The following is a 17,785-nucleotide window of genomic DNA, read 5'->3' on the forward strand; positions in this document are numbered from 1 at the left end:
CATTGAACCACGTGTTTTCTAGTCCTATATCTTTATTAATCTTTATTTAAAATTATTTGAAGTATATTTAACAGTGTTTTTTTATATATATATTTTACTAAATAACAAATCTTCATAGTGAATGGATGGGGTGATTAAAATGTTATGCTTATCTTTATTTTGTCAAACTAGAAAAATAATAATTACTTGCTTTGGGTAACTTAAAAGAGGTTCAAGTATAAATTCACATCTGATAAAAGTCATCTATTGTTTAGTTGAATAAAGCTAAACGTTTCAAAGTTTTTAATGTTTTAAATTTGTAATATAACTTTTTGAGGGAGTAAGTTGGTCTAGTGGTTAAAGCGAGGGACTTCGTTCCAAAGAGGTAAAAAATCCCCCCCCCCCCTTCACTACCTTAAAGACAAAATTCTACACGGTTAATTAATTCACACCCAATTGCACTATACATCCAAATACAGATATACACCAGACTTGAGGAACTACACCACTTACTTTAGAATACAGTTAAACTCAGACATCGTACCAAACGATTCAGACATACATTTTATTGTCATTGTTATCGTTATTAATATTCTTACGCCTTGTTATTGTTATTCATGGTCATTCTGCATTGTTATTGTTATCGTTATGTCATAGTTTTATAGCTGTTATTGTTATGCAATTGCTGATGAAATGTTGTTTTGTTGTAATATAATGTTTTGTATTTAAATAATCTTATTATAATCTTATTATAATCTTAACTGATTGTATTTTGTAAATGGCATTGCCGTGGAAAATAATGTCCCTGGTTCAAATATCACCAATGGATTTTATCCAAGTGATAATGTCGCAACCCCTAGGTCTAGCCTGAAGTAGGCTAGTGTGAAAAACAATCCCAGGCTAATCTTAATGATTGTATTTAATGAAAAGGTAAATTGAAACAAATAATTATTTATAATATCCAACACAACACGGAGTTTGGACTAGTACCGGCCCAGCTGTAATACACATTGTTTAGCACCATTTGGCCCATCTGGTGGTTTGTATGTAAATGCGGCCCTGTCACAGACATGAGGTACATAGCCGTTGTATAATAAAACTGTTACCGTATGTCGACCGTGTTTATGGCTACCTAATAACAAGTCAAAATAATTATGGCACACGTAGGGCCGTAAATTTAAACCGAGACAATTACTACATAAAATAGTTTGTACAAATTCCAAAATTACTCTAGGTGTGTAATTTTTTTAAAATTTGAGCTCCAAAAATATTTTAAAATTGGTACTCCTCTTTCTATTTGTAACGATAATGCTTAAAAGTATATTACAAACTTTAATTCGCTCCTGTCATTGTAACTATATAAACCCCAAAAGTATTCTAAATTACTAATTAGCAAATCAGTTTCTCTCTTAGTAACATTATGTTGCTAAATACATCTTGACCTGGCTCAAAGTGAATATTTAGTTCTTTAAGTATTCTACAGCTTTATTTGACATAGCATTTAAACAAATCATAAGATATCCTAAATTAAAAATTCCGTTAGAGATATTAAAAATAAAACCCATTTCCAACATAGAAATAGATTGGTTTTAGGAACCCAATTTACCTGAAGAATAGTTCAAAATACTACAGGATTTAACTCAATGTAATGTAGTGAATATTCCGTCTCTTGGCACTTGAATGAATCCCAAATATATTCGAAATGAAACTAGATCCCTATCATAGTAAGTATATAAACCACAAAGGTGTTTTATTTTACTGAGTGCTCCTGATGAATATTTACATTTTTACCATAAAAATACAACTACAATTGTTTTTTTGTAACCATAACAATAAAAAAAACTTTTCCAAAATATATATGTGTTTCCTATCACCTATTTTTCTTTTCTTTCTTGATCCGTCATTTAGCAACTGCATACAATAAAAGCATATTGTAAATTGAATCTTAAACGACAACCAATACCATTAAACCAAAACTTAAACTATAACCTTATATTCATCACAAACATAAATGAAATTTAAAATCCAACAAATGAGCTTATAGCACACATTTTTGTTGTCTCATAGTAGTAATTGTAACAATTAAATCAAATACATCCTCATACGTCTACCCTTAATAAAGTTATTGATCTTGAAAACAATTTAAATAGTACTCAACTCTTATAAACATCATTAAGCAATTTATTTACACACACAACACGTATAGTTATGGTTTATATTGATTTTTCAATTTCAATTTCAACTACACTAAACCCCAAACATAAGTTATAAAACAATAATTCTTCCAAACGGCAACTGGCATTTTAAGACTCTTGCTAGGAGAGTCTTCAGTAAAAGCCCAACTGAAGGGTTTGTTCAAGGGCTCTTTATAACGCAGGAGAGTCAATAATGCTTGAGACAATTGAGTACGTATTATTTGAGTAGATAGGATATCTTCAAAACCACGGGAACATTATGAACTCATCCATTATAGACACACACTGAAATTGCAGATGTTTTAGCAAAGGAGAATAGACTTTCTTCCTCGAACCTTGTTGTTTTGTGTCCTGTATTGAGTGCATTGATATTTTCTCTTTATTTCATTAAATATTTAAGGTTATTTCACTAACTCTTAAAATGAAACGTCAAATAAACCATGTATTGAATAGTGGTGAAAATATCATATTACCGACTTCAAGTGTAGGCTGTCAAATCTGCACAAGAACAAGAGAAAACAAATTAACATAAACTCACTTAATTCTGATCATTAAATGCATGCCAAACCCGTGCCAAACTATACTTCAAACTTAACTTTTGAAGCACAACGAATTATGATAAGACAGTTTAAATTATCCAAAGTCTATTGTTTTAGTCCCGCTTTTAAATCCTTACCTAGATTACTTCAGACTAGACTAAAAACAGACAACCAAAGTCAACGGAATAAGTGAAAATTTGAGCCATTGTTTGATTTAATTAATCTATTAGAAGTTGAGTAATATTCGTACATTGTTCAAAATATATCTTCAGATGAAAAAGAATCATGCATTTCATTGAATGTTCAAAATTGTGAGCATCATAGTATTGATCTTAATATTTTAAGCGATTTTTATTTCACGAGAATTCATGTAACCATTTAAGAAAACTACTAATTCTCTGTGAATATATATTTCATTATTTTAATGGCGGTGGTTATTACGTACAATTTACTTGCCATTTAAATATTAAAAGAACTCGTTAGGGATTTAATATAGAATTTCAAGAGTTCAATTACTTATATTTGAAGCATCTCTAAACATGTTTTGTGGTAGGATATAAACCAGCCTCGACATGTTAAACTCGGTGAAGCTTATAAAAACTGCAAATCGTCTTATCTTCCCTCCAGGGGATATCTGTCGTGTACCGCTCTCAACGTCCGCTGGGATGTGGAAATGTCAACACTTGTAATATCGTTTATTTTACTCAATATACAGCACAGATATGAAAAAATACATTTTTAAAACACTGTTCGATAGCCTTATATGATGTATAAAAATCTATAGATACATTTTAATATCTGACAATGGTGTTTTTGATCGGTCCCACAGATCATTGGAAGTTTTAGAAACAAATTCCGATGGGTCTTTTAGTTATTGTACAATAGTAGTATTACTGTAAAATACTCATCTCCGTTTAAGTGCAAAGATTTCTGGTGTGACTAATTTAAACCAATATCCATTCTCTCATTTTTTATTTATAATTTTTTTTTTAGAGGACACATTATGGGATGCAGACATCTGTGAAATAGTGCCAACACAATCTATAATAGTGAGCTAATCAACAGAATAAAATGAAAAATGAAAAAAACCTTAATTTTTTTGTATATTTTCTAAAAAGAATATTGCAGGCTATATGGTCTAGTCTACATGCATGAGTCAGGATACTTTTCCTGTTTGCAACTCTTTTGATTCCTTTCATCTCATTTAACTCTTTCACGTCATTGGTTAGATCGTTTCATTGCAGAGTAAACACATTTTCTACCTCGACTTTTACCACTATATTGTTGACAATCTTCTCTACAACTGCGTTGTGAATTGTAAAGTCCTTTTTGCTTTATATGACGAAACAATACACAATTCAGCTATATTTAGTTGATATTTAGTTCTTTAAAAAACACACCATTTACAGATGCGTCTAAAGCTTAAAACAGTAAGAGAACCTACGAAAATGACACAATAGTGTGTACTCTTTGACGCAATGCTGTGTAATCTATATCCCTCCTACTAAAACAAATTTAAGATCAAAACCTAGTCACAAGATAACATGCATTTGTTTTAATGTTTAATTTTATGGTATTTTTATTCTTCCTAAACATAAAAAATACTTAAAATCTTTGTGAGAAGTTGCTCTAGCTGATATTCGTTGATAAACTTTATCTCAATAACGATGAAAAACTTTTATGAAACGAGGAACCAGTGAAGCAATCTTTCGAGGAAAATTCCATGATTCATCTTGTTGTCAATTACTACGAAATTTATTCAGAAACATTATGCATCTAAGGAACATATTGTGACAAAGAAAATATTACTTGGTAAAAAAATAATCGTAATTATTACAGACATTATTCTATATTTTTACTTGAATTAATGTGATGACCAGACTTTTCTGTTTTTTTTTTTATTTTATACAGTTGAAAATATTTTTAAATGCGCGAATGCTAATTAATATTATCAAACATCTTGAATAAAAATGTATTTGTTGGGTTATGACGGATTATATTCTCTAAACAATTATTAAGAGTTCACATTAGTTACTTGTTACGTTTTTAACCAAAAGAAAACAAAGGGAATTGTTATTGAAATGTTACCATTAGCCCAAACAAAACATTTCTACTGAGTTGCTTCTATGACCTATTAATCAAGCCTGTCACAATCAGAGTCTCAAACAATTTGTCAAAAGTTTCCATTTTGTTTTGTTTCAAAATTTATCTTTCACGAACGACAAACTACGTTGTGTTGGAAATGTCATTCTAGCAAATGTCGAATACTTTCCTACTATTAATCAAGAGTAAAAAAAAACCTTCACACTATTATCTCCCCTTCAAAGAATTTGGTTGTAGGTTTTAAAACTCAATCATTCTTAAACTTTTTTCTTGAATAAAATAAGTATAGCTTATTAATATTTCCATTGCTATAGTACAATTCCTAACAATGCTACCATAGCTTAAACCAACACTACTAATGTTTAAACAATCTAATTAACGTGTTATATATTTACTACACTTTAAGCTTCGCCTATTATAATGTTTTCCTCATTTCCAGGATAAAATGTACCGACTGCCAGAGGGTGCGTTTCTAGAGCTACTTAGACCGGGCACCGAAGTGGCCCTTACATGTGGAGAGGTGAGAAACATTCTGTTCTTGCATGACTAGGGGTACAAGTAGTGTTTGTGTTATTCCATTCAATCATATCAAAACGAGATTCGTCTCAGAAGAACAAATAAATAATTTCACAGTAGACTCCCTCTTATCCGGACACCTTTTAACCGGACTTCAGTTTAACTGGAACCGGACTAGATCGGCAGAAAGTGGGCGGTACTGAAACGACTGTTCTCGTGGGAAAGATTTGAGACCAGTGATCGCGTGTCTAAGTACAATGCCCTCCTAAATTAAAAGCAAATATTTGGGTTACATAACCAGTTTTTGTGGACGTTGGTTTAACCGGAAACCCCGTTATCCGGACTGGCCTCGGTCCCGAGGAGTACGGATAAGAGGGAGTCTACTGCGTATAAAATTGCAAACCGATAGAACGACATAGAAATTCACGGTGTTTTCTATCGACCTGGCTGTAGAGTTGTAGAGTTTAACGCCATTTCGCAAAAGATTACACAAAAATAAGCTTGAATGCGTTTTTATATCATTAGAATGATTAAACCTTTGATTTTTCTTCCCACTTGGGACCCAGGCCTGTGCAAGGAACTTATTGATAAAAGTAAGGGGTGAGTGTGGTACGATCAAAGAACCAAAAGTATACACAATATTTTGAAGTTGTTTCATCGGAAAGGTTACAACATCATGTCTTGGTTTCAAATCCGCTCATGTTACATCAACCACACCGGATCACCAAAATATAATCAGGGATCGGTGATTCAAAGAGGGTTCCTCCTTGATTACCTTGTGCCAAGATTTTACAACCTACCATGTAAACAATGACGTATTATGGGCAAGTTAGTTTGTTAACAAGTAAGGTAATCTAGCAGTACATTTTCTCAGCTTTTCATTACTGACTCTGGAATATCCCTCTTTTAACAGTTAGTTTTACATTTTTAAACATAAGTAATTAAAATTACGTTACCAATAATTCATTTATTATTTCTACGGCTATACCCTTCAGTTTTTTTTTTTTTTTTATATATAACTGGTATAAGTACTTATCCTCATGCAATTCCTAACAATTTGCATAAGTGTCAACAGCTGTGCAACACATATTAACCATAATCACAATCAAACGTTTCAGAGAAGTTTAAGGTATACTGCGAGCTGTTTTGTATGACACTCAGTTTGTACCTGAAACTTTCACTGCAATTTGTTAATGTGCAATCACCTCCTACCACTCCCATTTTCCAATTTGGTTGAAAGCAGAGTTTCGGTAGAGTTCTGTATGTGGTTTAGTTCTCGTTTTGCATTGTTCCTGGTGTCCTGACTGTAAACTAAACACAACAGCTTTAAGTTTACCAAATGCACACTAATATGTATCCAAGCCCCTCTGGTCATTTGTAATACATTGTGTACTTTTTGTGAGTGACATTCGTGACTAATTTAGTGTAAAATATTGTAGTAAAATCATAATGCGTCTAATTCTGCCCTTTAAAATTATAATACTATACCATTGTGGAAGACTTATCTTTGCAATGACGTTTAACTGCTATGAAACCTCATAAGTCACAGTTCTGTCAAATATACGATTTGCTCACTAACATGGGAAACCTTGTAGATATGTTTATACACTATTCATCTGACATTATATCGATACATTATTTAAACATCAAACAAACATATTTCAGCTGACTTAGTTCAGAAGGTTACGTAGATATCATAATCTTTATCCTGAGCTTTCTTTCATGGCTTTCAAGCAATTTTCCAGACCAGTGCTGAGAAGGAGGGCGAGAGTGCTCTTTCATGTTTCTAACTAATTCCTCGGGTCTTCATCCATCACATTTCACGCAGAGCTCAGAAATATTATCATGAAGAAATGAAGCCAAGTTTGTGTTGTCGAAGAACCAACTAATTATTTTAATGCTAGACACAATATCTTTTGTGTTAAAGTTAAAATATCATCAACTTAAGCTTTGATCCTAGCTCTTTGGAAATATCTTAATCGAGTAGATGGAATTAACTGAGGTTAAAGTTTTTAATGTGTTATTTTATGGTTAAACTTTCACTATACGACAAATTTCATTAAATCATAGTCAATACAAATACAGCCAAGTTCTTTGCTGTAAATGAAAAACTAATTTATTCATGCTAAATTAAACGATCAACTTAAACTCCAAGACATATTGTTTGATACATTATCCACGAGTTCAAACATAAATGCTCAAGTCAAATACAAATGCATTCGTTTTATGCATTTCCCTTCCATGCAAATAAAAGTAGTCTAACTTCACCACTAATTTAGGCATACAGGTTTAATATAATTATATTTGCATCGCTATTATCACGATTAATTAAATTATTTTATGTAAATGAAAACGTTAGTTTGATAATAAAAATTTACAGGATATCGATTACTAATTAACTAAATAAGTAACTAATGAAATGGATACTGATAAAATAATAAACTATCTTTTAGTTAATTTTTAATTAACTAATCCTCTGAGTTGGTCATTTGTTGGCTTAGTATAAATGCCAAGTCAAAACAATTTTTGCATTTAATTTGACTCACTATCACCTATTTGGGTCTAGATTACAAACTTAAGTGATAAATTATAATCCTATTTGATATATTTTATGTATTTGTCTCGCACCCAAACATAAACGATTCAAATTATTATGATATCGATTAGATACATAGGAAATTTATCTAATTTTCTAGAGCCTTGTGGTATCAAAAACAGCAAATCCATTATAATGTTACTAACCCATTATCAGCAACAGTATAACTAAATTGGCACATTAATACGGACGATAAATTGTAATAGGCTAATAACATGTTCAGTATAAATGGCTCCCCACATTTAGAACATCATAAGGGCTTACTTAGATTTTTTTAAAGAATTAATTATTGTATAAGTCATTATTTTGTTATAAGATATTACTAAACAGTAGGCACTACAAAACATATGATTTCCACCATGTATTTTACTACAATAATGTGTTAAATAAAAAATTTGTTTATTCTCGTTGCTTTATTATTCGCTCATTTTAGTGAAAATTTCTAGAATCAGTACCATATAACAATAAATTGCGTATTGTTATGGTTAAAATACAAAAAATGTAATTACGTTTTGTAAATTGTTTGTTATCTTTTTAAAAGTTCGTAGACTAACAAATGATTCATGAATAGACAAGATCTCCATTTATTTGTTTCATCTGCGTAAAAGAATCGTTATCTTAAGAAACGAGGTTCCATAAAGTTTGATTGCTTTCTCTGTTTGCTCTTAGACTTCTGTTCACCTTCATTTTCGTGATGGGTCTGGCCTTATATTTCTTGATAATTATATATTTCCATTCTGACATTTTTTATACACTTTTATAAAATAATATTTATGTAGGTGTATCCAAAAGAGTGGTTTGACATCTTAAATTAATTAATTTTAAGACCTCATTATTTATAGTTAATAGTTTACTTTATCATACACTTACAAAAACTGATTATTGGTAAGGTTTTAACATTTATCAAAAGTAAAATTTAAAAGTGCTAGGGGACAAAATTGGGTAGGCTACCTAAACTAAATGCAAATAAATGAACATTTGCTAGGCTTAATTGGACTAAGAAAAAGTGATAGCAAAATGGCGATGTTTACTCCCTGGTAGAATTTCCAAGACAGAGAGCCGGTCCTCTTCGCCTATTCTCCGCGTCTTCCCCATGGCCTTCTTGATAATAACTTAGTCTTGCCAATATGTATACTATATGTAATATGGTTACTACCATACTACATAATATATTGACATATTGATTATATAAAACGAGAAACATCTCTTCTGGTTTTTAACAATTCCCTCCCAACCATCATAAAAGGACAAAACAATCAATATATTCTTCTCAAAACAAAAACAAAAAATAAAACTTCTTCGTGAAACATAAAATACAAAATTTTTCTTGGAGGGAACTGATTTACTTATATTAACGATCAAGTTTCCTTGGAGAAGTAAAACAAATAAATACCAATTATAAATCTAATAAGGTGACTAATTATTGGTATTTTGACTGGCCAAAAAATTATAATTAACTAAATACTATATCTAGAAGTTAATCAATAAGATTTAGATTTACCAAATCCCAATGATACCAAGCCATGTTCAATTATCGTCTAATCTACATACCAAATGTAGTGGATTATTACCAGGGTTTGAGAGGATGAATATGAATAAATTTCACTGAAGGGGATTTCTTCTAAAAACCTTCTCCTTTCCACCCCCTCCCCCTAAACCCACCAAAACCAAGGGGCAGCTTAGAAAGTGCTCTTGCATGTTAAGGCTAATAGTATGACCGAGGATTTCCTTTCACTAAATTAACCCCAGACGAATTTGTTTAGATATATTAGCTTGGATAAAAAAATAGGCCTACATTTAAACAATAGCATTACGGTACAATAAAATGTATAAAAACTAATAAAAAAATGCAACATGAAGTTTTACACTTAGTTTTAGCTAATCATATGCTAATACAAATTATTAAATCTAGTTGCGATTCTCAATCAATAACAATATTTAAGTTTCACCAGTACAGTAGGTATTACCACGGACGATATACCACAAATGGTATATTTTCTGTGGTATTAGAGAAACGAGTAACACATTTTTAGGTTATCTTCTTTTGTTAAATTTCTTAGTCGTCAAATAATAAAATGCTGAAAATACCTGCTCGAAAAGTATAAAAAAGTTCATCCGAAGGCTCATTAATACCAAGATGGCTTCACGGTACAACAACTCATCATAGCAGGGATAAGGGAAAGGGTGTATTTGCAATTAGTTTCTATTGTAGGGCTGCCTGTAGACAATAGGTCGTACCTTCTAGATCTCTGGAGCTGGTAGCTCATTTATATTGAAATACTATAGTCACTAAAGTTCATCACCCGTATGAATCGAAGGTTTCATTTATCAATTGTTTTATAGTGTACGTTTAGTAGCTTAACATTGTGGAACGCGCTGAAAATTCCCATGTTACATTTAACGTTTATTATTTTAGTTTGATTGCGTACTTACGTATTAAAACTGGTTTTAACCATGTACAGTTTTGTTGTTGATTATTAAATATAATGGAACTTGGGAGTCGCCGAATTATCATACTACGATACTACGATTTTTTTAGATTATAGTATTCACTAAACCTGTCAGAAGTCTGAGTGAAAACTGACAGTTTTTCAAACTTTGTGACTTTTAATATGTCCTAAACTTTTTCAAACATTTTTTAAGTAAAAATTTATAAATGCGTTGTAATTCACCTGGAGAAACCTGTTTTATCATTTAAATTGTAAATTGACATGCAATATAGAATACTGTGCACATTAAAACTCACCAAGTGAAATGTTTATTATCATAGTATCTATGTTTTGTGGCCTTTGTATTGGACATATGCTTCTCCTTTAACCCATCGTCCTATTTCTTACGTTCAGTAAACTCCTTAAATTAAAATCCCCCCAGTATACGGGTAGTAAATAGTTATTTGTGCAACTAGTGAGCAAAGGGAGAAATTGACTCACTCGAGAGAAATACTTACTCACGAGCCGTCGAGTGAGGCAATTGCACTTTGCACTCGAGTTGCACATTATATTTTTCCTACAGTTACCATAAAACAAATAAATTGGTAAAGAAACGTGACATATTTTTACACAGAAGTGAACTTTTAATATGACATTTAATGTGAAATGACAAATACAACAGTACAACAGCTGACCAGCTGATTTACAGCCAGTGCTGCCAACGTATTTCGCGCGCATACGACCTTGTCTGCACGTTACGCGCTCACTATTTCGTGCTTTATGTTGCAAATCTGGAGTGAGACAAAGTAATTAGAGCGAGACAATGTTAGCATTGTCTCACTGATGAGCGAATTGGCCACTTTGCTTTCTCAAATCAGTGAGAGAACATGTACATTGTTAGGTAACTGTAGGAAAAGTAATATTTTCACGTAATAGTTTCGAACGTTTTTCTGTGAAAACATCGTGACCCTTTGTGTATAAAGGTTTAATCAGAGATAACAATAGTGTTGGATCCGATTTTGACCCTTAAACCATCACAATGCTCCCTGATTGCGGCTAGAATTGCTTTCACACTGTCAGTGGACCTGGTAATACCGCAATAATCCGTCCAATTTCTCGCTCCGACCCCTCCAGCCAATGATGTTCAGTTTTAGCAACACCTATTTTATCTTTCATTTTAGTAAATTATTTGTTTACAGCTAATGAGAAACTGTGTTTACTGTTCCTACAGATGCAATTTCTCTACTTCAACGTGTTTTACTAGTTTTATTATGACACTCAGCTGAACAAACTAAACCAAAGGTAATAGAAAATGGAATTAAGATCAGATTATATTTGCTAATAAAAATATTTGCTGTTTCATAAGTACATATAGTACTAAATTCAATTATAACATTGTTGTGTATTACTAATTTGTATAGTTCAACTACGTACAATTACATTACTTAAATTAAGTATTTGATAGTGTGCCTTATTTTTACAGTAGCTAATATAATAAAATACAGTATATAACAAAATTACTAGACCATAACTTTACTTTGTAAATTTTTATTATGTTACGAGTTTTAGTTTGCAATTTCCCAGAAATCTTTACCCAAATCTTCTTCCATTTTCATTAATGATTGTTGGACTCAAGTTCACAGACTTGACTCTCGTATTCAACTTTAGAACATATAAACGCCTTGTCTTGCTTTAATTTCCTTGAAAGCTCAGTTTGGCGAAATGTCTCGAAGCTTTAGAATTTATATTTGTGTATTGTTTTATCTTATGTTAAGCTATTAAGTTTACGCAATCATAGTTCGTTTTAGCCGTTGAAAACGCAGTTAATAAAAATTAAATAAGAAAAACTTAAGATAACCGAGGTGTCCTAATTTGTTTACAAACATTTACTTTGATATTTAAAAATATATACAGATATTTAGCATTCGTTATCGTTAATGTTATATAGTCTACATTTAATTGTGTTTAAAAGCTGTTAAAATTTAAAATACAAAAATAATTGTACAAGGTGAATTTTGTTGGCTTGGTTAGAATGAAAGAGAGACTCGTTGAGAAAAGGGTTCAATAAAATTTGATTGCTAAAGCTGTTTGCCCCAAGATGTTTCTCTACCTTGATTATCTAAATGGTTTCTACATCTTGAAAATATATTTTATCTTCCCTCATTATACTCTCTTAACATTTGTGTTCTGTTTATAAAGTAAGTGGAAAATTATATTAACCTAATAATACTTTGATAACAGTTTGTATGTGCGTTCAATTTATTCTATTACATATTATGTTAAACACCGTCATTGAAATATGTAAGTTTGACAATGAAACAAGTACATCTTTTGAGTAGACCGAGGAGGGACGAGGCAGTGATTTAGAGATATCAAATTATAATTTACTCCTGCTATATAACAACGATATATGTCCCTTTTATTAGAATGTTAACGATTTACAAATAGAACAAAGATTACTCTCTTATTTAACTAAGTTCAGTATAATCACCAAAAATCGCTCTGACAAGTGGCATTTCCATTTAAATTGTCAAGCTACCTTTTGCCCTTTTGGACATAAAAAGCTACAGATAAATTTAATATGTGACAATTGAATGACTACAGACTGTAGACATTAACTGTTAATCTTATAGTTAAAGCCAACAATGGTGTCATAATCAGCTGTTTTCGCAGTAAACATTGTCATTCCGATATTCACAGTTAAGTGTCTGTTATGACTATTCATCAATGTAACATTAAACTATCATATTTTTCTCATCTGTCATTTGTTAGGAATCTTGTAAAATAAAGACGAAACTTTATAAACACAATATGTATTGTTAATTTATTGTTGTTTGTAGTTTGTAAATCGGTATAAAAAATCTCTCTCTCTCTCGTTTGTTAAATTCCCTCAATGATGAAGTTAAAAATAGTATTAGGAACAAGATTTTCGCAAAAAAACTCAAAGCTAAACTCTTAGAAAGATATAATTTTTAAGATGTTCAATATAAATATGTTTATAATAAGAATCGTGATAATTTGTTTTCCTCTTTTTTGTATATAGTATACTAAACATTGTTGGTTTTCTTTTTCTTTCACTGTCCAATTGTATAAAATTTTTTGTAGTAGTATAGCTATAATATTTCATTAAACAACTTGTGAATTGATATAACATTCGGCATTGTATTAAATATGTTATTGAGTGTAACCACAAAAATGTATTGTAATGTGTTTTTTGTGCCTGTTGTGATGGAAGATTGGACCATCGAGGTCTAAATCACAGCAGGTGAAATAAAGAAATGTCAAATGTCAAATGTCTTAACTGCCTTAAGCTGATCCTAAAGATTAAAAATTACAATATTTTTCTTTAAATAGACGAAAGATCAATGAAAACATTAATTAATATTTCATTGTCAATTCTTCACACCGTCATTCTTTGTTAATTTATTGTTATTTCTTTGTTAATGAATTTAAACTGCTATTCTTTGTTAACTATTATTGTTACCTTCTCTATTCAAATTGAATAGTTGCTATTCATTGTAAATCTTAAATGTGTTTGTTTTGTTGTTACTGTTATGTTTTTTTTTCACCCGTTTTATTGCTTGCCGCTGACATTTTTGTCATCTTGTTGCCGTTTCTTATTTTTCTTTTGTTACTGATTCATTGTTATTCACTCAACTATTATTGTATAGCTAGCATTAGGCAAGTCGTGTATGTAATTGAACAAAGTTGTACCAAATATTTAATTGGAGCTGTCCGTTGGAATGTAAAATAGAATAAAATAAAATGAAAACCATTGGGAATAATTCATAAATTTGTATATTCTCCAAAACTCAACGAAATTATGTTTCCGTCTAACAGAATTCAGCTAGAATTTTATGATAAGTTATAGCTATTTGAGATTTATACTAAGTATAATTAACTCCTCATACATACGTTTGAGGCATCACATACACAAAAGTGTTAATTACTATACAACAGTAGGTCTATTTACCAAATGGTTGCATACAACTTTAATTTAGACTTGATCGAGTAATTTTTTGTTAAACTATTTGTTCCAACATCAGTTTGCAGCCAAATCAAAATAGTTCTGAAATATTTTAAAAACAGTCCAACCCATTTTGCTAAATGTACTTAACACAAATATTTTTTTTTGAAATGTTCATTACCTGACATAATTTGCAGTTTTATAAAAAAAGTAGTCATCAATTGTACAACTGTAGCATTGATGACAATCTAAATCTGTATTTATTGTTGCCATCATATAGACCTTTGATTATATTTGACAGTCGATATTCTGACTGAGTGCCCATGAAATAAACTGCCCTGGTCAATACATTTGTGGTGAGATATATGGACCACGATTACAAAGAGGTTGGCTATCCCAGCGTGTTCCCAAACCCCTCTACAAGGATGTCTCATTGTTGGTCAAATCCTTTCAGAATTGAGCCTATTTATGTCCTTTGTAAGGATTTATTGCTTTCAAAACCGTTTTATTTTTGGACTTTCATGTATATTGTCAGGAACGAAATAATGTATTATATTATTTGGTACTGTAAAACAGCAAATCGTATTTACATTGTAGCTGAAACGTGTAAAAACATAATCAAAAACTAAGTGGATCAAGAAGCATGGATTTCTTCATGGCTTCTATGAACATATTTTTGCATAGCTATTAGAACTATTTTAATTAGGCTATATCATTCTAATCAGTCGCTATTAAAGCTATTGTTTTAGGATTTCCAGCACAATAGGCGGAATTTTAAGTGTTCAAAAAAATATTTAAAGTCATTTTGTCACCGAATATGTCGTATCTATTTGGTTCCTTTACCATAACCATACTATTTTAAAGGTATTTCCTTTTTTTGGCATTTTTGCTAAAAAGGATATTGCTACCTACGTCATTTGGTCAACAAAAGTAGTGTAAATGTTGTTTATTTTTGTGAATTTCCCATATAGAAAATAAGATATTACCGTAGTACGCATGGTAAGACCTGAACCCGGGACCGATTTACTTTTTCATTTTGTTTCTAGAGGCCAAAAACACCATCCGTTCATATTCATATACATATGATATAATATACAGGGTGATCAACTCAAGGAGGCCACCATTGAGATATCGGAAACCCATTTAAAGTTTTCTCTAATTCTTACAGTTTCCGATATCCCAATGGTGGCCTCCTTGAGTTGATCACCCTGTATAGGTGTGTGTGTGTGTTCGTTAGCACAATAACTCGAGCAAAACCAAAATGGTCCGATTTTTAATAAATTTGGTATAAACGTGTACACCTACGTTTATTCGAACAAGTTCGCCAACCAGCATGATCGTACTACAGAAACGGCTGTTTATGTGGGAGGGGGGGGGGAGTGTTTATCTGGTCAAAATTTTTTTACCCATTTTTGGCCCTTAAAACATAATGGTTAGCAAATTCTTTTCAAAGCATTTCGTAGAGTTTACAAAAACAAATTATTTAGTATTTTATGGAAGCGTTCCTTTACAGGTTACGGAGAAAATTCCAAAATATTTTAAATCAATATTCCCATATAAGTCTTATGAGGAATAAGTAAACTGTTGCAGTTTGCTTGTTAATAAAAATATTTTAAACATTTTGAAAATTATATTTATTTCGTAATAAAATATTAACATTTTACAATAAAAAACACTTTGTTACCCTCCCTGTTGCAGCAAGCCTAGGTACCCATAAAAATAATGCTATTTAAATAAGGAATAAATGTGATATTTTTAAGGAGACATTTTATTTTCAGACAAATGGAAATTCTCTTAGTCTGCAGGATTGCTGCGGTGGGGGTATTTAGTTACTAAAACAAAAGTGCAGCATGAAGAATAAGGCGTAGTTTATCAAACAGGCCAAATGTCATTTTATGACCCACGCTCATTGTTCAGCATGTTCTTCATCTTGTAATTTACTATGATTTATTGACATAACATAATAAAGAATTAATTCTCGATTTTCAAGCTGTTATAATCAAAACCAACATTGAATGACAGCTATGGCATTGTTTTTCTCTAGTTGATAGTTTTGAAAACAAAAAAAAATTTAAAATATTTTTACGAAATTTCTAAAAACATATGTTACAAAATCAAACAATTATTTAATGTACATGGAAGTTAGTAGTCAAAACGGTATAAGCGAACGCGGAAAAACGTTTCCAGAGAAACTTACAGAGACACGACAAAGGTTTATTTGGCATGAAGAGCTCAAGTATCATGTCTAGGGGGTGATGTACAATCATCCCTTATTGTGTCCGAACTTGTACTTGAGATTCACTGCCCTTGCGGCTTCAAATGGCGTGTTTTACCACCCGGATTCGTCTCTGTGATGTTCATTTCGTAGTTTGTTGTCAACGGTGTAAAATGTAGATTATTTTATACTAATAACACGTCACAAAACTGTTTATTTAACTGTATATTCATTTTGGACGTAATTAAGGTTCAACTATTCAATTATTACATTTCTACGAGATATTTTTTATCAATGAAGCTTCTTTACGTAAAAAGAGTTAATTTAAAAAATATATTCACTTCTATACGATTATTTTCTATTATTTTGGTTATTGTTTTATTACTGAACTGTCTTTTACTTGTTTGAGGAAGAAATATTATTAATTTATTAAAATGTTTTGCTAGAGGATTACAGTATGTGTGATTATTGGCTGAAAAAATACAGAACTGATATGAGAAGGGTTTTAACTTAATTAAAGGCTGTAGTAATTTTTATCTAGAGATTCCTATTTCTCAAAAGGTTTGTTTACAAAATATTAAATACCCAAATAGTGTATTGTTGAACTTGTGAAATGGGTTCAGTAAATAATTTGCAGATTATATACACTTTACTAGAAATAATTGTTAATATTAAATTTGTATGCATTGTATTAATGAGTCTGTATGAGGTATATTCTCAAATGATATTATTTGAAATAATTGTATTTTATCAGGTTTTCTTCGTTTAGTTAGTTAAGTAAAATTCACCAAAAATCATATACAATAGTAATGGCTTAAGATGTTTATATCAATATAAAATATTTAACGAATGGAACACTTTTGAATGTTTTAAATATTTAGGGTGATTTCAGAACCTAAATTAGTAAACATCAATACTTACTTAGTTTATCTTGTTAGTCCAACCTGCCAAGAAATAAAACCCTACAGACATTGAGGTTCCATAAAGTTTGATTGCCAAGACTGTTTGCCCAAGACGTTGCTTTATCTTGATTATCGAAATAGGTCCGTGAGCCTCGCACGGCTGTAAAATCTGTTTTACATTTTATTCAGTAGAAACAATATTGGCTGGACAGAAAATTGTAGTAAGTGTAATTTAATATCAATGCATAAGAAAAAAGGTAGACATAAAAACATTTATTACGAAAATACCATAACTTCTTGGAAAATTTAAAACTTAAAATAATACTATGTAAATATAATAAATA

The 17,785-nt window shown here is 30.9% G+C and overlaps 1 protein-coding gene across 1 annotated transcript in view; it reads left to right on the forward strand.

The window, feature by feature from the left end:
• The window catches only part of LOC128989480 (uncharacterized), a 455,521-nt gene that overhangs the window by 392,219 nt on the left and 45,517 nt on the right, over positions 1-17,785 (forward strand). Inside the window, exon 4 of the mRNA XM_054411373.1 lies at positions 5,256-5,336. Coding sequence (XP_054267348.1) covers positions 5,256-5,336 — 81 coding nt within the window. The remainder of the gene's footprint in view (positions 1-5,255; positions 5,337-17,785) is intronic.

This window comes from Macrosteles quadrilineatus, unplaced genomic scaffold (assembly GCF_028750875.1).
Source record: "Macrosteles quadrilineatus isolate MER2022 unplaced genomic scaffold, UCM_ALF_1.0 Scaffold_3__2_contigs__length_128488019, whole genome shotgun sequence".
NCBI lineage: Eukaryota > Metazoa > Arthropoda > Insecta > Hemiptera > Cicadellidae > Macrosteles > Macrosteles quadrilineatus.